At 38.1% G+C, this 25,548-nt stretch overlaps 1 protein-coding gene across 1 annotated transcript in view; it reads left to right on the top strand.

Annotated features, from left to right (window-relative positions):
- Positions 1–25,548, top strand: part of cntnap2a (contactin associated protein 2a) — a 1,161,044-nt gene that overhangs the window by 658,246 nt on the left and 477,250 nt on the right. Inside the window, exons 5-7 of the mRNA XM_028803276.2 lie at positions 3,946–4,149; positions 5,145–5,329; positions 22,007–22,150. Coding sequence (XP_028659109.1) covers positions 3,946–4,149; positions 5,145–5,329; positions 22,007–22,150 — 533 coding nt within the window. The remainder of the gene's footprint in view (positions 1–3,945; positions 4,150–5,144; positions 5,330–22,006; positions 22,151–25,548) is intronic.

Here is a 25,548-nt window from a genome sequence, read left to right as displayed (position 1 = left end):
TTAATTACAATCAGATGCATTAAACTAATAAACAACATGTGGTTAATTTCAGTGTATTTATAAAGCCATGTCAGAGATGTGAATCTAAAAAAGAAAGGGAAACCACACTGGAACAGTAGCATTGGTTTGACACTGGGTGCTGCCAGTCTGCAAAACAGAGGCGGGGAACTTGCGTACGCCAGGGTATGAGCTACCGTAGAAATGTGTGTGGCTTTACGCCAAGTTTAGGTTTTATACATCGCGATTTGAGTGTGGGAACGTTCGTACACAACATTTTTGTGTGTATGCACCGTTTATACATGAGCCCCCTGGTGGCTGCTGACATCGTCCTACACCCTTCATGTGCAACTGAAAGGATGCAGGTACGTGCTATTTCTCAAAATGTTTTTCATATTACTGACGACGGACAGGGCACAGTTAATTAGCCCCAGGTGCTTACATTTGTGGATAACTGAGAGAAAAGGCTTCTTTCTGGCATACCTTCCAAATAATCTGTTGGCATGGAGATGCTGTCTGATGCTGGTTTTGGAGACTTGATAACCCAAGGATTTTACTTTTTCTTGCAATTCCCCAACAGTGATCCTTGGAGATAATATTGCCTCTGTTACCATCCTTCTCACTGTACGTGGGAGTAAAATAAACTTGGGTCCTCTTCCACATAGATAGATAGATAGATAGATAGATAGATAGATAGATAGATAGATAGATAGATAGATAGATAGATAGATAGATAGATAGATAGATACTTTATTAATCCCAAGGGGAAATTCACAATTCCAGGCAAGTTTTTCACAGTTCCAGTTGATTACCACTTTTTTATTATTGCCCAAACTGTAGAAATGGCCGTTTCAGGTGAGGGCTATTTTTTTATGACCATTCCCAGAGTTACGAAGGGAAACACACTTCTCCGTCATTTGGATTGAGTGTTCTCTTTTCTTTGCCATGATGATGATTGGCTAAGGAAATTTGGTTCTGTGTCTCCTCACTTTTATATATCAGTTAATCAGGAAGTCATTGATTTCAGCTGGAATGTTCCTATACACTACAATCATCATAACAATGTCCATTTTAAATAGGAAACATGTTTCAGTTACATTATTTCACATTAATTTCCAAGGGTGCTGACAATTGTGGCACATGAGTTTTTGTTAATAATATTTATTTCTTGATGAGGGCTTTGTTTTTCTTTGAATGAACTTGATTGAATTAAAAGTCAGATGTTTCTCATTTTTTCAGTGCAAGATGATGGTTCTTCAGCAAACATTGATTTTTTTCTATCCCTTAATACTCATTTTTACAATGGGTGCCAATAATAGCGGAGGGCATTGTATCTATTAACAAATAGCAAATTAAGTATCATGTTTAGCCGTCTCAATTTAAAAAAAAAAAACAGCTAAGTGCTCCTATATACTGTATATTAGTTGAAATTTACTATGCTAATGTCATATGAAAACTTGTAACAGGACAATATTGAAAGAACCACAGATCAGATAGTATTAAGTTTCAAGGTACCAACTTGGTTAACACTTGTTTCCTAAAGCAGTCTGCACTCTCTGTAGTCATCAAGAAGGTCTTCTACAAACACATTGGTAAATGGAATTTGCAAGCAGGACATGTGCATCTCGGTTTTTTAGAGGAGTAAGAGTTAGAGCTCTGCTTTAAGATGTTTCTTCTGTTTTAAGATTGTTTAAATCTGACGGTGTATGTGCCCAAAAAAAGAAGTTTGACTGCATTCTCAGTACCATTGCTCGTGTACTGAAGTCTCAGCATGGTGCTGCCAGATCTAAACACTAGCGTGGAGAGTCGCTTGTGAACTAAATTGTCTATAGCTGCAGGTGGAAGCTGCCATTGCACTTTTCGTAACTGATCTTTTCCTGAATAAGGGGTGGTATTGCACATGTACTTTGTCAGCATGCCCGTGTCGATCAAACACAGGAAGCTCTGCAGACTACTTGTGACTTTACGCTGCAGGAAGATAAGTAAATAAGTATAGGTAAACAACATTCAATGTAGCGTTTATATATGTAACATATAAATATTTTTCATATAAAGACCATCAAGAAACATAATTGCAAACGGAACTTTGCACGATACCTTGACAAGTTCTGTAAGCCCTTCTGTTTCGTTGAAATACATGCATGTGGCAGATTCATTGGCAGAATGACGGCCAACCTGCTGCTGCATCCAAACGATGCCATCTTTCGCCTTTATGCCTGGTATAGCTGCAGTGTTCTTATGTGTAAGTGGACGTTTCTTGCGGGGAAGGCTTCCATTCTCTTTCTGTGATGTAGAACCCTCATACTCATCTGAGTTCACTTCTGTTATAGCACGTCTTTATTTGAAAACAACAGGGTCAGATTGTGTGGAGTTTGAACGTGGCTGAGAGAATATAACTGAATAAAAAAAAAATGCTAACCTTTACAAGTACCATAAGTTTACACCGGCTGTTACAGACTCAAATAAAATGTATGTTTTTATTGTATAATAATAACAATAAGAGCAGTTCACTACTAAAATGGTAAATATAGGAAGCATCCAGAATCGAACCCGCAACTTCTTGATTATGAGTCTGCAGTTCTTCCCGCTGCATCACCCAAGTGGTCATGTCAGCATTGTACCCTAACCCAATTTCTTTTTATTCGGTTATATTCTTGAATAAAAGCACATTTGTTTTGTTATACTTGTACCTTTTGTGAAAGTGTTTATTTGATATTTGGACTTCAGTCTTCACACATTATACACTTCATGTCAAAAATTTGTCATTAGTACTATAACATGAAAAAAGTTTCTATTTTAGGTATGTGTTCAACATTTCCTGTCATCCTACATTTACCCATCCCACGTTTACCATAGATAAGGAACATACATGAAATGCATGTGTTCCAAATAATGATATATTATTTACCCTATACAACTCCAAGCACCTCACACCCAGATAAACAGACTTGAGCTGGAAGAACTTTTTTTGCCAGTTGAGTTGCGGTGATGGGAGGGATGGGATAGCAGGCTGCTTGCTGCTTGTGCTGATCGACACATTTGCAAAACAAAATACGCTAATGGAGAGGTGCAAAGGAATTTAAGGCTTCAGGGATTCTAGTGTTAATTTTGCATTAAGCCAATAGAAAGAGGTTTAAAAAGATGCATGAAGGGTAAAAAGTACAGGTGGCGAGCCAGAATGCTCCAAAAGCACTTTGTAACTAACTGCTGCTTGTTACAAGGAGCATGTTTACACAATTACAATCAAGGATAAACTGGCCCAAGGTACATTTTAAAATATTTGAAGTTCCTGCAGGGATAAACAAGATTTGAGGAAACAGACTAACAAAATTTGGGAAAAGGAGAGGCAGTGTGCAATTTAGTCTGTCCTAAGGTGTACAGAAGAGGAAATCCTGACAGAAGGGTAAGATAACAGTAGTTGGCAACACTGCATGTAGACTGTAATTACTCAGCAATTACCTGCTAAACTACAGTGTAACAAATCATTATCATGATATACATAGCTCTGTCACTGGAATAATGGTATTGATGGTCTGGTATGGAATAAGAATGAAAAAGTGTACCCACTATGTCATATAAACTAGATAGAAATGTCCAAAACATTCACTACAAAATTACATTTTCCTAAGCCAAAATAACTGATTCACTTTTTAAATGACAATGTGTATGAAACATTTTCTACATTTGTGGTAGAAAATGGCAGCTTCCATCAATCAACACACAATCTTAATTTAAATTTTACTTTACATTATGGGTTTCTGAAAGATCTTTGCTGCTTTGAGGAAGAAGCAGTTTGCTATATCTAGCAGAGGTTTATCAGGAAATTCCAGCTGTAGTTTATCAGTGTATGTGGCTACCATTGTTCTTTTTAGTCTTAAAACCCACCACAAAATGAAACTGAGGTAGAACCTGACAATCACTGCATTTTTATCTTTTGTCTTCTTTTAGGGGCTGATGTTATTAACTTTGATGGCAATGGAGTGATATCATACCGATTCAAAAATAAAAAAATGAAAACTCTGAAGGATGTCATTTCCCTCAAGTTTAAAACCTCTGAAAGTGAAGGAGTTATATTCCATGGAGAGGGACAGCAAGGAGACTACATTACCTTGGAGCTCAAGAAAGCTAAGCTGACACTGCAGCTAAACTTAGGTATTTTTACAAAGTGCTTTTAAGTGTTTAGAGTGTGTGTGTTAGAGTCTTTATTACATTGTCTGTCTCTGACTGCCAAACCTTGTGAGATAGCTGGTAAAGGAACAGTGATGAGCAATTTTACTGACAGAAAAATCCATGTCTTCGATTGCTGTACCTAATAGTAGGCTGACCTTTGTAAGCACAATAATTTAGTATATACTATAATATCTGTAGAGTGACTTTTCTGGAGGAAAAATATTGTTTCTCTGCATGTGTAGCCACAATAAACCTTGAACAATATAATTCCTAATTATAAAGGGATTCAGCACTAATTTTGCATTTATAAATTTGTACACTGAATTGAAATAAGCATGCTTAGATAAAAGCATAAATGGACATGCATTATTACTATGTGTAAATTATTAACTACATACATTATCCATTTTTTTTACATTCTACACTGGTATTTTATATGCAATACATATTTATTAAAAATGAAAGACCAAAACATACTGAAAATAATGAACAAAGTACTGCAGGTTAATGTGTAGTATATTTGCAGTTCCTTACAGAAGCAAAAAAGAAAAAAGATGAGGATGAGAGCCTCTGATATTTCTGTACATTAAATAAACAAATATAGTAAACATTTAAAAGAATTAAATGCATCATAATATCACTTCTTAGATACTGCCCTACTGTAACGTCTAACTTAATGAAGATAAATAGGAACTTAAGTATGCCGGAGACAGAGAGAAATGGTTATCTCAGAGAGCATTGTAAGTTATTGATCACTTTTTTAAAATAAATTTCCTAATAGTTCCTTTTCCATGTTAATACATAAGTTATTTATACACAAACTGCTCTTCTGGAAAGCACTTAGAATGTGTACTATAACTCCGTGAGTCTCTCCTTTGAACTCCCCCTCCCCTGAAATTTGATTTTAAGTTGAGGATAAGTTATGATCTACTTTACTTCTCCTTATGTTAAACTGAAGGCTTTCTCTTTTTCAATAGGAAGTAATCAATACGGTTCAATCTATGGCCACACATCTGTCACAACAGGAAGCCTTTTGGATGATCATCACTGGCATTCTGTTGTTATTGAGCGATATGGGAGAAATATTAATCTGACACTGGATAGACATATGCAACACTTCAGAACCAATGGAGAATTTGATCACCTTGACTTGGATTATGAGGTAAAAATAAAGTTAGTTGAAAAAAATAATGCTCCAGTGTGTACTGTATATATATTTACTTTATTTTAAATTGGTGAATTCAATCTAAAATATTTAAGAATTATATGTTAGTCATGATATACAGCCAAACAATATAAGATAGTAGTTTGTTTATTGTGTTAGGAATTTTAACAAAAATAATAGTACAATAATAATAGTATTTATTTTGGAATACAAATTACATGGGCTTTAATTTCTTAGGTTAATAATTATATATTTTGATTTTACCTTTACTGACAGCCTTTGGGAAGAATGGGACATTCATATTCAGTATTCTTAGTTTTTTTTGTTGTTGTTAGTTTTATCATGTTGCATTTATATATTACTCCTACCATGTAAAATGAGTGCCAGCTACTTTGCTATCTGCTATGAAACACATGACGTAAAGTATGTGCCAAATACCTTGCAAAACCTGTTTGTTGCTAATTATGATGCTAGTTACAGTATTTATCCATCCATCCATCCATCCATCCATTATCCAACCCGCTATATCCTAACTACAGGGTCACGGGGGTCTGCTGGAGCCAATCTCACCCAACACAGGGCGCAAGGCAGGAAACAAACCCTGGGCAGGGCGCCAGCCCACCACAGGCTAGTTATTTAGATTCTATATATTTTAATTGCACTGACAACATGACGATGACATTATCACAGAGACAGCAGCAATATGAGCTAACTTTGGATTACTCAGGTGAGCCGCTTCATTGCCAGCTGTGGTTAAGCTTTTAAAATGGGCATGCATGCTACAGTCACATGATTCTAGTCTGGATAAGCATCCCTTCCTTGTAAGGATCATGATCTACCTAAAAGAAAAATGAAATGAGCAAGAATTCATTGGGTCAGTACTGTCATTAGGACTACACTGGCGTCAGGAGCACAATGAAAAGAAGACCTGCCATCTAGCTGAGAAAGAGCAGAGTGCTTGTAGAACAAACAATTGACTTGTTGGGATTGATGGAGAGTCTCTAAGCTGACACCTGGTGTCTGGAATGCTGGTTACAGAATATAGTACAGGAAATATGACAGCAAACAGACCACTACATCCACAGCTCCACACAAGGAGGTACACCTGCCCACATAAAGCGGTCAGATCACACCACAGAAGTACAGCATTAAATGCATCTGCTGCACCACATGGAAGTGTAGCTCTCAATATCTGTGCTATACCATCTGATAGCACAGCACATAACATTCATGATTATGTGTCTTCATCACCACAGCATGACCACAGCAGAGGAGGAGAACAACAATAACTTGCTGTTTTGAAAAGTTTGTAAGGACATTGCAAGGAGTTGGAAGTGATTGTTAGGACAGTTGACCTCTTGAAGCGTGAGCCTGGGGATAATTTTAAATTATTTGAGTTGAGTATTCTTTAAGAGTGTTTTTTTCTATACAAAATTTTATTAGTAGGATATTCAGTTCTATAAGAACTACTGCAACACCGTTGCCACCAGCCGATCCATGTTGTCCAGTCACAGGGTTGAGATCATAGGTCTGAACCTAGCAAGTGACTGTTCTGTGCAGATCTGTTACAACTTAAATATTGTACTCCGTAATATGTATAAAGACTTACAGCATAAACACTGTACAGAAATTAATTTCACCAATATTTTTACAATAATTATACATAGTGTATTTTTCATTCTGGGAAAGTGCATCATTTACTATCTCGTGATCACTATATACTATCTGGTGTGCAACACTTAGTAAACAAAAAAAAAATTACACCATGTCCCCTCAGGGGCTATATAAACATGTGCATCTAAACTGTAGAACTTTATTAATAAATGGAGCTATTGACTTACTGATTACATGATTAAGCTCATGCGCAAGTCAGATTTAAAAGACCAGATTTTTTGTAAATGTTGGAGTTGCCACATACTCATAGGCATAATATCTCTGATGCAGACACTATTGTGCATAACAATACACCAAACACCCAGGAACAAGTCCTGGGTTCAGATACAGGGTTTTATTATCACAAAGGCTTTAAAAGTGATACAAACACAACTATTATTCTTTTTTCTCTGTTCATGCTCCTTCCAATCCTCCAGGCAAGCTTTGTACTTCTTCCACCCAACTCCAACTCGCTTGAATGAGGTTAAGTGCTGGATGCACTTCTGGGTCAAAAGGAAGTCCCTGAAAGTAAGGATTGTGAATCCTGACAGCCCCCACGGAACCCAACAGGGCTGCCAGAAGGGACTTACAGGTACCATCATGCCCTGTGGGTGTCCATGTGGGACTCCTAAATCAGGCACGCTGCTATCTAACGTATTGGGGGAGAACATAGCTATGTCCCATCTTCTCGCCAACTGGGATGCCAACACACTTTTCATATTGATGATATGTTCTGCCAATCTCCCGAAGAGAACCTGAAATGTTCTGTTTTAACATCATCCTGGTCTTCTGTCCACGTAATGGACCAGCACCCATCTTTCATGGGGTGCCAGCTTATGGGCACAGTTCATCAGACTGAGCGAACTCCAAGTATACAAAAGCCCTATTTTTGTATGCCAGTGATGCTGAATGGTAGACCCTAAGGAAAGCGATGTTTTTGTCATGATTACCCAATGTGAGAATGGTCAAAGTAGAGAACCCCTACATATTCCACTATGTAGGATAAGCACTTCTGGTCTAAAACTACTAAAATACCAGGGAAGAACAGATAAATCTAATAGCAGTTTGTGAAGGTACTGGCTGGATGACTAGATATAATATTGTTCCCAACAGAAAAATCAAATTTTGCACTCTTTAAAACTGCACATCTTTGATGTAAAACACAAACAAACAAACTAATATTGTCAAATATGTAAGCATATGATTTTTGTAGTCCAGTGAAGTGTTTAACTAGCAAAATAGTATAATATGAATGAAAATGGTTTAATATTAAAGAATATAGCATGGATACTGTATCTCTAACAAGGATGTTTCTATTCACACCCAAGCATGTATTTAATTAATTTCAATCATAAAACATGCATAGATGTCAACATACTTTGAAGTATATTTTTTGAAGAAAAAAATGTAAAATAAGTGACTGATGCTTCACGATCAAAGAATTTCAACTTGATCTTATTAGAAATAGACTCCACTCTGGCTGTGCCTTAAATTATGAGCTCCTACTGTTTTTTTTTGTTTGTTTTTTTTTTTTTTTTAATAAACAGAAGAAGAAAGCTAGAATCCTGATACCAATCCATGTTGATCATTTTGACTATGTAGTGAATGTGAACAACATATTCAATGATTTAAGTATGACTGATAGACAACTTATAGAACCTTTCAGAAAAAAAAAAATACAATACAATTTTGTTTTTGTATAGCGCTGTTCACTGAGTGCCCTTTGCAGAGCTCTGTGACAAATTCTCAGGTAAAATGCAGGTTTAGTTAGCAAAACTTTTCACCGGCTGTTACAGACTGAAATCACGAGCTTCTTCTTTTTGGGCACATACATCGTCTGCATGACACTGCCAGATCTAAACACTAGCGTGGCGAATTGCTCATGAACTGAAATTACTTTAGCTGCTAGTGGAACTCCCATTTTACTTACGGTGCCAAGCAGAGTTGTACTGTAGTGCGGGGCAGCAATCTATTAGCCAGCGAAAGCGCTGTGAAGAAGCTGCTTGTTGTTACAGTGATCATCACTGTTCTTGTGAAAAGAATGGAGATAAACACCATCAACTCAGAGAGGTAGAGGAAAATTCATTGTACCATGTGAACTTCACTGATTGAATAAAACTGAATAATAAAAAAGCACTAACTTTTACAAGCAGCCAAAATTCAAACTGGGTGTTACACACTCAAATCAAATGTATGTTTTAATTTTATTAGAGTAATAATAATAGCAACTCACTACTCAAAATGCAGAGCGACTGGCCTTGAACCCGGAACCTTTTGGTTATAATGCTGCAGTTCTTACCCCTGCACCATCCAAGAATACATATCAATTTTCTGTCAATTGACATTTGAACTTGGGTTTTTAACTCATTGACAGACAGCAACATGTAAATTGAATGATTTTCTGTCTTTGGTTATATTCTTGAATTAAAGCACACATGTTTATTTGATATTTGGACTAAAGTCTTCACACATTATACACTTCACGTCATTATTAGTATAACATGGAAAAGGTTTCTATTTTAGGTATGTGTTCAGCATTTCTTACCTCGCATTTCGTGTCATCCTACACTTACACAAATCTTTGTAGACACAGAAAACACTTGAAATGTATGTATTCCAAATGACGATATATTACTTACCTTATACAACTTTAGGCACCACACACCACAATAAAGAGACTTGAGCTGGGAGAACTTCAGCTCTGTCAGGTTGGGGGGGGATGTGGAGGGGGTTGGAATGGGATAGCAGGCTGCATGCTGCTTATGCTGAACGACACATTTGTAAAATAAAAGACACTGATGAGGAGAGGTGCAAAGGAGTTTAAAGTGACCAGGGATTACAAGTTTTCATAGGCTTCAGGGATTCTAGTCTTAAAGGTTGTCTGGGTTAAGGCAGACACACCAAGCCTCCTCTGTCTAATGTCATCTGATGAACACATGTAGAGGTCAAGCATCTGAATTTTATGTGCATGGAAAGTCTAGGAAAAATTACCACTTTGCTATGTTTAAAGCTATGACATTTCTTTGAATCCCATGTCTGCAAAAACTTTTCTTCTTCTCTGCTAAAAGTGTCTGTCTGCTCCTCTGTGTTCTGCAGAAATTGATGGGGAAGGTGTGTCCGGATGCAGAGGGAGAAGAGGAGGGTAAAGAGAGTGAAAGTGAGGGTATGAACTTTGAATGCTGGCAGTATGACTGGTAAGGGGAGAGAGTTAGCTGATAAGATGGAAAGAAGGAAGGTTTGCATATTGTGCGTGAAAGAGATGGAAAAGGACTAAGGCCAGGTGTATAAGATGTGGGTTCAAATTGATCTACCATGGTGTGGATGGGAGGAGAAATGGGGTAGGGGCTATCCTGAAGGAACAGTATTTCAAAAGTGTTTTGGAGGTGAAAACAGTGTCAAACAGAGTGATGATTATGAAGCTGGAAATTGAAGGTGAGATGGTGAATGTTGTTAGTGGATACGCCCTGCAAGTTGGGTGTGCAATGAATGAGAAAGAAAATTTCTGGAGTGAGTTGGATGAAGTGGTGGAGAGCATACCCAAAGGAGAGAGAGTGATGATTAGAGCAGATTTCAACTAACATGATGGTGAAGGGATCTGTTATGGTGATGGGTAGGTATGGTGTCAAGGAGAGGAATGCAGAGATATGCTCTAGAGACGAGAGGGATGAAGGTCAGTAGGAACAAGACAGAATACATGTGTGAGAATGAAAGGGAGGTCAGAGGAATGGTGAGGATGCTGGGGGTAGAGTTGGCAAAGGTACAGAGTTATGGGGAGTATAGAAGAGTGTGCAGGCATGGTGGGGTGGGTGGAGAAGAGTGTCAGGAGTGATTTATGACAGACGGGTACCAGCAGGAGTGAAATGGAAGGTCTATATGACAGTAGTGAGACGAGCTACTTTATATGGGTTGGACATGGTGGCACTGACCAAAAAACAGGAGACAGAGCTGGAGGTGGCAGAGTTAAAGATGTTAAGATTTTCATTGCATGTGACAAGGATGGACAGGATTAGAAATCAGTACATTAGAGACTCAGCTCAGGTTGGACAGTTGGGAGATGAAGTCAGAGAGGTGAGATTGCATTGGTTTGGACATGTGCAGTGGAAAGATTCTGGGTATATTGGGAGAAGGATGTTAAGGATGAAGCTGCCAGGTAAGAGGAAAAGAGGAAAGCCTAAAAGAAGGTTTATGAATGTGGTGAGAGAAGACATGAGGGTCATGGGTTTAATGGAGCTAGATGGCTAGATGCAAAGGACAGGAAGATATGGAACAAGATGATCCACTGTGGCGAACCTCTTTTGGGAGCAGCCAAAAAAAAAAGAAGACAACGACAACTAACACTTCCTGTTTTTGTAGTTTAGACAGCCTGTTTTTACAGAGATCCAAAGTTTAACAAAAAAAAAACCTAAAGAAAAGAGTGTACAGTTTAACATTACAAAATCTTATCTATAATGCCTTTAACAACTGAGTTTAACTTTCTTGACTACTACTCTATTACCCTGATTAAAAAAAGGAAATTACATACATTGTTTTTTTTATAATGATGTAGAATCTGGCAAAACACACTTTTACCTCTGCTTTCAACTTGAATCCATTAATTTCCTCAAAGTTACTAATAACTCAAATTATCCCAAAATAATTGCAAAGACTTTGAAGTACTATAAGCATGCAAATAAATTCTTTAAATATATGTTAAATGTCATTAAAATTAATAAATGTTTGAAATCACAATACAAGGCCAGATCCTGCAATCATTACTAGAAACTGTAACAACATATGCTTGGAAAATGTTCAGACAGAAGTTGGAGAGGTTATTCCTACCCTTGAAAAAGAAAAGCAGAAAATTTAGAACTGCATTAGTTAGAAAGAAAGGAAGTGGAGGAAAGACCTCACTAAATCAATAACAACGAAGCTCGCAAAGAAAGCAGATGGGACAGAATGTGCAGCTGTTGAGAGGTTGGTTTGATTTCAAATAGATCTAACATAATGCTCGAGGTGGTTCTGAAAATGTTATAAAGGAAGTTAAGCTTTTTCATCAGTATTCTGGAAATATTTCAGAATGAGAAGCAATAACTGTAATGAGGATTTATTGTGAAAGACACTAGAGCTTGATTAAAAGCTTCTCCTATGCTTTTTGGATTTTGTGTAAGCTTTTTATGAACTAAAGCAAAAGAAACAAATAAAATTCTTATAGAAGTTATGCGTGTTCAATGAGTTTTTTCTTATTACAGCAAAGCAAAAAATTCACCCAGAGCAGAACATGCACCAAAGGTTATGAAATTTCAGGACCAGAAGTAATTCCTCTTATTTTTCTGATCTGTTAAAATAAAGAGTACATAAAGGGAAAATAAAATAAAGAGTAAAATAAAATAGTATATTTATAAAACAAAGTGTCTCTTTATATTTATTATTTATTATAATTATTTTGTGATTAGTCATTAATGCTTATTGTTTCAATTCTCAGTTACTTGCATTATTTATATTGTGAGCTGGGGGGCTGATCACACCCCTACAGGTTAAAAAAAAGACGCTGAAAGACTACCTTCACATTGCTTCCTTGCTTGCCGGGCTTAGGCTGATCTATCGCGTGATCCGCGCAGTACTTCGCAAGCTTAAAAGTCCGAACAGCACCTGTTGATTTTTGATTGATTGTTTGCCTTTCTCTCTCTGTGTCATTCCCTGCTCCTGACGCACACTCATTTGAAGAGGAAGATATGTTTGCATTGTTTTAATTGTGAGATGGAACCGTCATCTCTGTCTTGTCAAGGAGCACATTTAAACTTCTGAAAAAGAGACATGTTTGTTTGCAGTGGTTGAATAAAGTTCCTGTCTCTACAACCTTCTGTGTTTCTGTGCAAATCTGTGACCCAAGCGTGACAAATGGTAAAAGGAGTGGTTGCACAGATGAATGTACAGATGAATGCATGGATGAACGCCAAGCGGTTGTTTCAGATAGCTCAAAATGTCCTGCTTCCTCCTGACCCGGAGGATGATCCGGTTCCTGCTCCTGCTCTTGCTCTACCTACTAATTCCAAGGATGTGCTGATGAAGATGGGTCCTTCCGATGACCCAGAGATGTTTCTTTTAGCTTTTGAACATGTGGCAACTTGCTGGAATGGGACAAACGAAACTGGGCTGTCATCGTCACCCCTTTTTTGTCTGGGGATGCCTTAATTGCTTTACGGAATGTGCCTCACGATAAACTCTGCGATTATGATTTCTTGAAGTGGCAAGTTGTTTTACTATGAGCTTTTTGTCTAAAGGTTTTGCGCTTCATGATTGGAAACTGAACATGGACAGTCCCATTGATGCACAAATTCAAGATTTGATTCATAAAGTTCACTGCTGGTTTGAGGGAAGTGAGATGGAGCACATTGTGGAAAAGGCTGCAATGAATATACTGCTGGCTGGGATCCCTGCAGTACTCCGAGATGAATTCCTTCGTTATGATGTTGAATCGTTGACGATTATGGCCAAATGTTTGGAGGGTTCTCAAAACGCTTGGAGAAAAAGCGGTGGATTTGCTGCTCCTTATGCTGTTCCGCAGCCTCCAAAAGATCGCCCAGGAAATGCTCGTCGCTTTGAACGGAGATTAGAGATTCAACGTGCTGTTCACCCTGAAAATTGGGCTTCTTCGGGAAGACCTCCAGGGGATCCGGCTGTTAATGTGGCACCCATATATGGGGAAGCAGGAGGCCGTGGACGTTGCCGTGAGTATTTCAGCAGTGGAGATGAACGAAGATGCTTCCGGTGTGATCAACCCGGCCACTTGGCGAGGGAATGCCACCTATCCCCTGCTCAATCGATAGAAATTGGTCTGGCCGAGGTTTGTTACTCCCGCGTTCCTTATTCTTCAGATAAAAAAATGGCTTAATCGTCTTGGTGAAGTTGGCGGGCCGCGAGATCTCGGCCTTATTGGACTCGGAAAGTGACCTTTGTATTGTAAGATGAGACTGTCTTGACGACAGATATCTGTGTAACACTGAAACTGTAAACATACATTGTGTACATGGAGATGTTAAAGACTATCAGACATTGCTTCTTCCTTTAACATACTGTATAAGGGTTGTCATTTTAAAGTTTGGTCTGCTGTTTCGGACTCCTGCCCCTGGCCCTTACTGATCTGCAGGAGGAATGCCCTTTTTCCTAAACTCATGACCGAATGTCGGACACCAGTCAGTGAGCCCTGTGTCAAGCTTAGCGGGGGGAAAGAGGACGAACTGGCTATTAGGGAAGATCTCGAGCCCCGTTTAAATATTGAACCCGAAGTGGCTGTTGGGGAAGTTCTCGAGCCCAGACTAGATATTGAACCCGATCTCTCCAGTGAGACCGAGGGTGACAGCCCCCCCAATTTCCCAGAGTGGCTGGCTGGCCCATCTACAGCTTCTCAACTTGCAAATGCCTCCGAATAAGAACAGAACACTAGCAAGCAGATGGATTTTGTGCTCTTGCAGCATGCTGATAGCTCATTAGAATATGCATTTAAACAGGTTCGCTCTGCTAGTTACTCTTATTACCAAGAGCGTGCATCCGGGGGCTTAAAAACCCTGCACTTTCTTGAGAAAGACGGCTGCCTTTTTTAGAGTGATATCAGATCATTTAGTCTGGGAATTTATTGAACAGTTAGTTATACATGAAGTACAAAGGAACATTCTTTTGCAATTAGCTCACTCTCACATCTTGGGTGGGCACCTGGGGACTGATAAGACTAGAGAACGTTTATCAAAACGATTTTATTGGCTGAATATGGGGAAAGATGTGGAGCGATTCTGTACTTCTTGTCCTGATCAAATCATCTCTCCTTATAAACGCCCCCCCCCCCCCCCCCCCCCCCCCGTGCTCCCCTTTCTCCTATGCCTATTTTGGAAGTCCCTTTCCAACAGGTGGGATTAGATATAGTAGGCCCTCTACCTAAGACTAAAACTGGGTATCAATATATGCTTGTGTTGGTTGACTATGCGATATCCGGAAGTGGCTGCTTTGAAAACAACCAATTCCTCCACTGTAGCCAAAGCTTTGTGTGAGATTTTCACTCGTATTGGCATCCCTAGAGAAATTTTAACTGATCAGGGCACACATTTTACTTCTCACATGATGAAGCCATTGTGTGACAGCTTTGCTATTAAGAAATTGAGTACAAATGTTTACCATCCACAGACGAATGGTTTGACTGAACGATTTAACAAAACTTTAAAACAGATGATCAGGCGAGTTGTTCATGATGATCCAACGTCTTGGGACTCTGTCCTACCTTTTATTATGTTTGTGGTATGGGAATCGCCACAGGCCTCCACTGGTTTGAGTCCATTCGAGTTGTTGTTTGGCAGGTGTCCGCAAGGCGTCTTGGATGTTGTACGAGAGGAATGGACAGGATTTGGGACAACAGCTCACGGGCCAAGCTTTGCAGATCGGGTAATTTCGTTGCAAGAAAGAATTTCTAAACTTTCTTCTATTGCTGTGGAGCATCAGCGACATGAGCAGGAAACTCAGAAACATCTTTATGATAGACGCTGTAAGCTCCATGAATTTAAACCTGGTGATCATGTTCTGGCAAAATATGACCAACATTGTGAATCATACAATATCTGAAAATAAAGAAAGGTGAAGGTCTCAGGAATGCTGATCTGCTCAGGTCCCAAAAACATTTTAGCAGTGCTCTTAGAAAAGAGAAAATCAACAATTTTGGAAATGTATGCTATTGCACAATGAGCATAGCAACAAGCCAAGGAATTAAAGAATGGGTTTAATTAAAAACAAGAATTAGAGCCTAATTAAGCAACTGCTTGGAATGAAATTTTTTTGGAGTTTCAGGCCGTGACGAAGGAGGTCTTTTTTTGGATCACTCACTTCATATTTCATTTCTTTTTGGGTGGCATTTAAGGAAAGAAATCAAGCAATTCAGGGAAACAAATCTTTAAAAACAAGTCAAGTAAAATGAATTCATAAGAAGTTAATTAGTAGCAGAAACACTACACTAATTAAGAAAAGGGTTAGATTGAAAACCTGCAGCCACTGGGGCCCTCCAGGACCAGAGTTGGGAACCTCTGATATATACTGTAGTATGACTAACAAATATATCTTTCTCAGGGCAAATTAACAGTAACATTGCAACTTTAAAGTTGCTACAATTTTGGTACCATATCTTGCATTATGATGCCTGGGCGCACCCCCGGGCCTTCCATGGTCAGGACGTCCACCACAATGCTCCTCCCACAGCTAAGCCTTGATGGGTGAAGCATTCTGTCCCGCAAGGGCTGTTGTTCTGCTGGATGCGAGGGTCGATCTCGTCCTGACCATGGAACGGTGGACATGTAGGCACTGCCCCAATAAGGTCTCCGTAGACTCCTGGAGAGGGCATCGGTGCAGTGCCACAGCTTGGTGGCACTCATAACAATGCCACTCCCCACCTTGCGTTCGTGCCCTCTGGAAATGAAAACATTTTGGGAACACCCCCTCCACCTTACACCCAGCTGAGGTCGGGCCATCCCTCCACCCCCGCGGATAGCTGTCCTCCATCTCACGTGAGCACATGGGCTCACATGTTGCAGTGTTTGCCTTTTCCAGGTCTTTCTCTTACTTTGGGGAGCAGCAACAGTCTTGGGCTCCTTATGGGAGAAAGAGAGACTGCTTGCTGTCTGCACTCCTTTCGACCTGTGTGAGATCGCTGCTTCTACTTGAGGTGGAGCAGCCTGGATGTCGGCACATACAAGCTGGACCCTCTCCCTCCCCTTGGCCGTTTCCACCCCACTGCGCAATCGGTGACCACACCACTGTCAACTGTCAGACCCCTGTCTACTTGCTTTCCCTCAGTGTTAAGATCAGGAAGCAATTTGCTCAGATGTCTACGGTATAGGAAACACTCACCAGTACCGCCACCTCTTTCTGGCTGAAGAGTCCCGTGCCTAGCTTTCTGAGGCACTCTTTTATCATCCCCAGGGGTGCTCTGGCTGTCTTTTCCAACCTCTCTATCAGCTGCCTCAGCCGGCTGACTACCTGTAAAAGAGACTGTTTGGGTTGGAGTACAATCTCCAATCGCCAAATCCCTTCCAGCCAAGAGCAGGTTAGTTATCTCGGTGGATTCAGGGATCTCTTGTCCTGACCCACCGGCTCAGAGTCATCAAGCATGTGTGGATGTTCGTTGGCCCTGCTGGTAGCCAACCAGGTGTTGCTTGCAACGCTTTCATTCCGTGCCTGAGCCTTTTCCTCCCCATTGGGAGGAGTGGTGCTTCCATGGGCCTCCACGCCTTTGTGATCCACTCTGCTGCTGCTGGATGTGCGTCTCGCCACTGTGGTGCTGTTGCGTGACTTGCACTGCCATGCTGGGTTGGGCCACAATAATTATTTATGGGTCTCCTGCCAGCAGATGGCCAGGAGTCCCATCTGGGATGCCAACACAGACAGACAGAACACAGGTTAAGCACACAACACACTGTTTTATTTACACAGTCCAGTACAGTGCACAAATCACCAAAACAGACTCTGGCCTATGGATGCTGGCGACTGGCCCCTTTTAATAGAGTACTCGGAAGAAGCCCAGGTGCCCAATGAGATTATTCTGGCAGCACTTCCAGGTATGACAGAAGTGCGGCCAAATAGGGCACTGCAAACATCAAGGCACCCCCTGGAAGTGGCCATGGGCCCCAGCAGGGTTGAGCTTCTATGTAGCCACACAGAAGCCAAGGGGGCTGCCCTCTGTCAGCCCAGGGGAGAAATGGTCTGGAAAATACTATGTCTCCCGGTCCTTCCATGGTCAGGGCATCCCAACCAGGTAAGGGCCCCAGCCCTCTGCCACACTTTAAAAAGAGCAATCCATGGATTTGTTTTCCAAGGATAACTAAACAGGTATAGTTTAATTTCTTTCTGTTCCTTTACATAAAAACAAATGAATTTCATTTGCATATAGTCACAGATTATGCATACTTGTGACCTAGTAATGAAATTGGAAGTTAGATTTTTCCCTGAACCTGATCCCACACCTCCCAACACCCCTAACCATTTAGATCCCCAAAACACACATCCTCTTTAGCTAGTTGTAAGAATGTCTTTTTTTATACATGGCTTTTTTGTTGCAGAGGAGGATAACCAAGGAGTCAGTAGCTATAGCAAACAGCTTTGTTGATAGTGAGCAGCTATGCCAGGTTCTACATTCTAAAATGAAGTAGGATATACTTTAAACCTATGCACATATGTTGAGTCTAAATCCAAATTTGTATAATATAGTGAATATGTATTTCCAAGGTTTTTTTTCCTGAATCCAGGGACAGTAATACAGTCCTGCTTTTCTAAGTAAGTGCTGTGTTGCACATAATTTAATAATTCTAACCCCAAATGAATGTTTCTACATATGTGTTTTGTATTAATAAATTAGTTTAGGATTGATTTAGTTTTCAGTTTTAGCATCTAGGTTTTGGTGGCAAGTCATCCTTAGGTTATCAGCTTATCATTCAGATAAAAGGTTTGTGAAAATGGCATTTCAAAATTTTTAATATTTACTGTTGTCATAGTTTCTCGAATACATGCACATCTGCACATCTCCTGGTCAATTTAACACCATCCTCACAGTTGCTCACTATCTCGATTGCCAGTAGGCAATTCACAGATGTCAGCTGAAACTAAAAATGCAGGTTAGTCCTGGTCTATGCTACAGTCCAAGAGAGGTGAGCCACTTTGGATACTTGAGTAATACCTTGTTGGATATTGGAGGGAAAGTACTTTAATTCTGCATTGTTTCTGCTTTACTGGCTGTTACCTCACGCTGGTATATACAGTTAGGTCAATAAATATTTGGACGGAGACAACTTTTTTTCTAATTTTGGTTCTGTACATTACCACAATGAATTTTAAATGAAACAACTCAGATGCAGTTGAAGTGCAGACTTTCAGCTTTAATTCAGTGGGGTGAACAAAATGATTGCATAAAAATGTGAGGCAACTAAAGCATTTTTTTAACACAATCCCTTCATTTCAGGGGCTCAAAAGTAATTGGACAAATTAAATAACTGGAAATAAAATGTTCATTTCTAACACTTGGTTGAAAACCCTTTGCTGGCAATAACAGCCTGAAATCTTGAACTCATGGACATCACCAGATGCTGGGTTTCTTCCTTTTTAATGCTCTGCCAGGCCTTTACTGCAGCGGCTTTCAGTTGCTGTTTGTTTGTGGGCCTTTCTGTCTGAAGTTTAGTCTTCAACAAGTGAAATGCATGCTCAATTGGGTTACGATCAGGTGACTGACTTAGCCATTCAAGAATTTCCCACTTCTTTGCTTTAATAAACTCCTGGACTGCTTTGGCTGTATGTTTTGGGTCATTGTCCATCTGTATCATGAAATGCCACCCAATCAATTTGACTGCATTTAGCTGGATTTGAGCAGACAGTATGTCTCTGAACATCTCAGAATTCATTCGGCTGCTTCTGTCCTGTGTCACATCATCAATAAACACTAGTGTCCCAGTGCCACTGGCAGCCTTGCACGCCCAAGCCATCACACTGCCTCCACCGTGTTTTACAGATGATGTGGTATGCTTTGGATAATAAGCTGTTCCACGCCTTCTCCATACTTTTTTCTTGCCATCTTTCTGGTAGAGGTTGATCTGGGTTTCATCTGTCCAAAGAATGTTTTTCCAGAACTGTGCTGGCTTTTTTAGATGTTCTTTAGCAAAGTCCAATCTAGCCTTTCTATTATTGAGGCTTATGAGTGGCTTGCACCTTGCAGTGCACCCTCTGTATTTACTTTCATGCAGTCTTCTCTTTATAGTAGACTTGGATATCGATACGCCTACCCCCTGGAGAGTGTTGTTCACTTGGTTGGCTGTTGTGAAGGGGTTTCTCTTCACCATGGAAATGATTCTGCGATCATCCACCAGTGTTGTCTTCTGTGGACATCCAGGTCTTTTTGCGTTGCTGAGTTCACCAGTGCTTGCTTTATTTCTCAGGATGTGCCAAACTGTAGATTTTGCCATTCGTAATATTGTAGCAATTTCTCGGATGGGTTTTTTCTGTTTTCGCAGCTTAAGGATTGCTCCTTTGACCGCATGTTGTCCGTTCACAGCATAATCTTCCACATGCAAGCACCACACCTCAAATCAACTCCAGGCCTTTTATCTGCTTAATTGATAATGACATAACAATGGACTTACCCACACCTGCCCATGAAATAGCCTTTGAGTCAATTGTCCAATTACTTTTGAGCCCCTGAAATGAAGGGATTGTGTTAAAAAAATGCTTTAGTTGCCTCACATTTTTATGCAATCGTTTTGTTCACCCAACTGAATTAAAGCTAAAAGACTGCACTTCAACTGCATCTGAGTTGTTTCATTTAAAATCCATTGTGGTAATGTACAGAACCAAAATTAGAAAAAAGTTGTCTCTGTCCGGGTGGACAAACAAAGACCCACAAATTCTAACAAATTCCAAGCATTGATTTTGCAAGAATTGGCTGCCATCAGTTGGGATTTGGCCCAGAAGTTGATTGACAGCATGCCAAGGCAAATTGCAGAGGTCTTGAAAAAGAAGGGCCAACACTGCAAATATTGACTCCTTGCATAAACTTAATGTAATTGTCAATAAAAGCCTCTGAAACTTATAAAATGTTTGTAATTATACTTCAGTATACCATAGAAACATCTGACAAAAAGATCTTAAAACAGTGAAGCAGCATACTTTGTGAAAACCAACTCTATTAGTTGTTAATTTTGTACTTTTTTGCCCTTATATTGTATGTATGGTGGTGTTAGTGACCTTGGGTAAAAGTGTCTGCTTAATAAAGAATAAAACTTGAATTTTTGTGTTTTGGCTGATACCATATAAAGAATTTTAACATCTAGGCATACAACATGTTAAAGAGAAATAACTGTCAAAATATATGAACAGAAATTATTTAATAATAATTAAACAGAAATGGTGCATTGTTTGAAGTAAATTTAAAATGTCTGCATTAATACTGACAAGTTTAAAAACAGTAAATTAACATAAAGTTAAAAGTATATTATTAAATTTGTAAATAACAGGAAAATTATAAAAGCAAAACTCTTATTTTAAAAGTAAAAATAACAAACTAAATCAGTTGTAGTGCACTTAAGGTTGCAACAAAGTATGGTAAAATAAAGACAAACAGCTATTCAGTGTCCATTGTCAATTTGATAACATAGGGAGGTATTTTATGGAGGAAGAAATAACTGGAGATTTTTAAATACGGATCAGCCATGCTGTATACAGTATGTTAAGCCTTGGGTAAATATAGCTGGTTATTCCTTGATCCTAAAATGTTCTTCTGTAACCTGAAACTCTTCTTGATATTGCTTGCAGCACAACTAAAATATCAGGGCAAATTCTAGTTGCATAAAGGCACAAATATTGCTATTGAGTTCATAAAGATAAATACAAGATGCTAACCAGATGCTGTTTATTTAATTCAATCTCTGTGATCCTCTCACTTTTCTGCAATGAACTATTTAAATATTCTTTCATTATCCCAAAGTTGAAAAATGTTCATATACTTCAAAGCATCTTAATTGCATTGCTCTGTAAGTTTACATGTATGACAACCACAGTATAATAATCCATATGTAATATTGTAAGTACTTTTGAAACTGATGCAGTAATATATGCTCAGTGTTAAACATGCAGTACCTTGATTAATGGTGGTTGTTTGTGTGTTTTTAAGTGTTTCTAATTGTATAGCAATGCATGTAAGTGAAAAGTGCTTGATTGTAGCTTTCATGTGTTATTGTTGTAACATATAAATATATATTTAATAGTATTTGAATAAAATTATATGTTTGGTTTATTCCCTACAGGGGTTTAAATTGGATGTAATCTTTACGAAAAATCTTTGTATGATGATGATAAATGATTTAAAAAAACATATAGGGTTAATCATATTCAAAGGTTTGTAAGTGATATTGATGCTTACTGATGTTACTTTTTATTCCTTACATAAATATAACAAAGTTCTCAGTTGTAAGATATGGCTTATAGTCCTAACTTACAGGTACAATGAATTAGTTTGTTTGTCTTAAACAGCTTAGCTTTGGTGGAATGCCTTTCTCTGGAAAACCAAGTTCGAGCAGCAGGAAAAATTTCAAAGGTTGTATGGAAAGCATCAACTACAATGGAAATAATATCACTGACCTTGCTAGAAGGAAGAAGTTGGACACCTCTAATGTGGTAAGAAATGTATGATTTCATATATTAATTAGCTTTAGAAATTATTTTTTAAAAGATAAGAACTGATGTAATGATAAAAAAGAATGAATTTTGAAAAGCTTTATTTAATTTCAAAAACATTGTTCAATGTAATTACACAATAGAGGATTAGAGGTGAAAAGTACACCTTGTGAGAACTAAATATGCAGAAAAGATTAGAATGAACAGCAGATCGTTGTTTTATATAACAACATCTGGAGTACAAATATAAAGGGGCAATGCCTAAGTTGTTTATTGCATTTTTGAAGCCAGATCTGGAAAACGTTGAGAAGGTTCGAACTTTTTATAAGTAGTAAGATACCACATTTCCAGATAAAGCTCAGAGAGTAGCTAAGAGACATTTTGTGAGAGTGCAACTTTTGAAGAGTTGAAATGTTTCTAATTTAAATAAAATTAAGTTGACAAGATATCAATATTTAAAGAACAATGTCTATGAATACCTGAAATTATTTTAAAAATAATTTAAGATAAAAGCTGATTAAAAATACACTTTATACTATTTTATCAAGTAATTTTTCAGTTGTCAGTCTGCACATACATAGAATAAATTTCCAAGTAGTTTTGCCATTTGTTTTGAATTCTGGTCCCCTTCATTTTATGTTGTTGTTTTTTTTTTCTTTCAAATGTGCAGTCACAATATCGTTTTAAGTTTGTTTTAGAAGGGGTTTCTGTTCCTCTTAATGTAAATAAATTCTAGAATATTTTCGACCAACATCTTTTGATTATCAATTTTTCTTTTGAGGTTGAAGTTTAGTGATCATGTTTCAACTAAGAGTTTTGGCCTTTATTTTCTAGTCTTAGAATTAAGCTAAACACGTCATCTTAGACAGAACAGGTGCATAGCAACATTATTTATTGTTATTTTGGTTTTGTTGTTGTGCTCCTGTGAAATTTGGAATTTTAATTTATTTTAGTGTAGTACTAACATTTTTAACTCTTTCTTATTTGATTTGTTTTTTGGAATACATTTTGCATTTTTAGAGGTTCCTTAAAGTGTAGTTTAGTTAAGGGTAGTTTAGTACTTCTTGTATTTTTGCTTTTTTTCTTTTTGTTCTTCAATTTCAGTTGTGTTTGTCATTGGTCACATTACCAATGCCTGTAGACGTATTATTAGAACATTTATATCACATAGCTTCTGTCTTTCACTATGTCAAATTATTGCAGTCTTCTTCCCCAACTTGGCCTTTCCTCACCTTGATAGGCAGGTAGCCAATGCCAGGGCATTTCTGGAAACCTTGTAGAACTTGGCCTTACCCAAACTGAAGAGAAAAACACACTCTGAGGCATCTGGTGTCTCTTGCCCTTTACCCTCAAAATTTCAGTATGACCCCAGCACCTATCTCCTAAGGACTGGCAAATTGTGACTGGTTATTTATATATATAGTACTGTAATGATTTTCAAAATGCAAAACTAAAAAATTAAGAAAAGAGGAAAAAATTAAGCAATAGACATAAACAAGTGAAAAATATAGTGTAAATAGAAACAAAAGATAACTACAACCACTTATACAACAAGAGATATAATAGTAAACGCAACACAACAGATGAATCAGAGCAAGTGCAGGGCACAGGGTTGAAAAGTGAAGTCACTGAGAAGCACACTCGCAAAAGAAAAGGCTGAAGTGTTTCAAGAACATGTCTTCATTAGGGCAACTACTTGTAACAAGCCGATCATGAAAGGTGACTTGCCATACTTTGCTAAGGGAGATTTGTCCCCAAGTCTTTTTGGCCATTCAGTCTCCACATGTCTTCATGTCACCAGTAAAGCAAACAACAAAAATTGATTTATAATAGGGAGTAGCCATTCAAAAAGTGCAATATAACCAAATAAGAACCCAAAAATATAAAACAAACGCTTATTTAACTAGCTACTTTGCCCACAAATTACAAAGATTTTGCTTGTTTAAAGTATTTAGAAAATTATATGGCAATTAATGGTTAATAAAGTTAAATCCAAGCATACAGTATAAACACTACAAAGCAGTGTTCAACAAGACTCAGACAAATTATAGAGGTTCTTATATTTAAAGTAAGTGCAGTTTAAGAACTGCAATCTGTTAAAGCAGATGGAATAGGTAGGAAAGAAGGAATGGGTGGCACTATTCCCAATAAAGACATAATGAACAGCCTCACCCTATTAAATGTTAGGCAGGTCCTGTTCATCCTGCTTAAATTGTGTCTGATTCCTTTCTGTACCCAATCTAGTATACCGCCATGCCATTTCTCTCAGTAAGAAACACACAGACAGTGATCCACTGGTTCCTACTTGACTTTCAGTAGCAGTCACTCAACTCTACTGGTCTACTGCCGATATGCCAGATATTTTTTCCTTTTTTCCCCTTTCACTTTATATGTCCTTTTAAAGTCTTCAACATGTTCATAATAACTTGTAAAACAATGTTCTCTTCACCCATAACCAGTCTTGCATCATTAGAATGTTGTACATGTAAAAAAATGAAAAATAAAATCAAATTGGGGTAGTGCTAAAACCTATTAAATGAACAATGTAGGGAGTGAAAGATAACCTAAAATAAATAGAATTGTACATAAACATGAATAACAAATTTCCTCCAAAATTTGCCTATTACTAATAATGAAAAACTCTCAGATGATGTTTAAAAACATTACTTAAAAATGCAATATTGTGATTGATGTGAGAGTGAAGAAAATGTTTCCTTGTTAAATGAATGTTGGTTAACTGCTAAAAAAGTCAAAATATGTGGCAATTGAATTGGTACACAAATTAGACAAGACTTCAACTATAATAATGTTAGTAGTCAGTATGTCAAGAAAGAGATCATTGGAAAACAAAAAACAAACAATTGCAACCATTAATTTCATTTAGACCAAATAGGGTGACCGGAATATATTTGTAAATCCAAAAGAAATCCCTGCATACCAAAACTGTATTATAAATACCACATACAAAGTATGATTATCACAACAGCTGTATAAATAACAATAAAATGTTTGGAAACAGTGCATGTGAAGATGTACTTTGAATCTATTAAGCATTGTGTAATGGTATTAACGTTTTGCACTCATAGGACATTATTGTAGCAGTTACATAGCAGCTTTACTGCTGAAATGTAATTTTTGTGTAATTTAAATTGTAGGGATTTTATCTGTAGTGATAATGGTGGTGCTTTTTAATACATTTGTGTAATGATTGTCATGTAAATAGAGGTAACAGTGAGATTTTAAAAATTATCTAAAAGAAGACTGATATGAGGTAAAGAAGTGGTTTGTAGATTATTAGTTGCAAAATTCATAATTCTGGGTCCTTTGGAAAAGTTAACTAATAATGGCGTAAAAAGTGGGGCAAATGCAAAAAGGTACAAGTGTTTGATATGGCGAAA

Source organism: Erpetoichthys calabaricus, chromosome 6, assembly GCF_900747795.2.
Source record: "Erpetoichthys calabaricus chromosome 6, fErpCal1.3, whole genome shotgun sequence".
Lineage (NCBI taxonomy): Eukaryota > Metazoa > Chordata > Cladistia > Polypteriformes > Polypteridae > Erpetoichthys > Erpetoichthys calabaricus.
The sequence above is the reverse complement of the archived record's forward strand: the minus strand, read 5'-3'. Positions and strand labels throughout refer to the sequence as shown.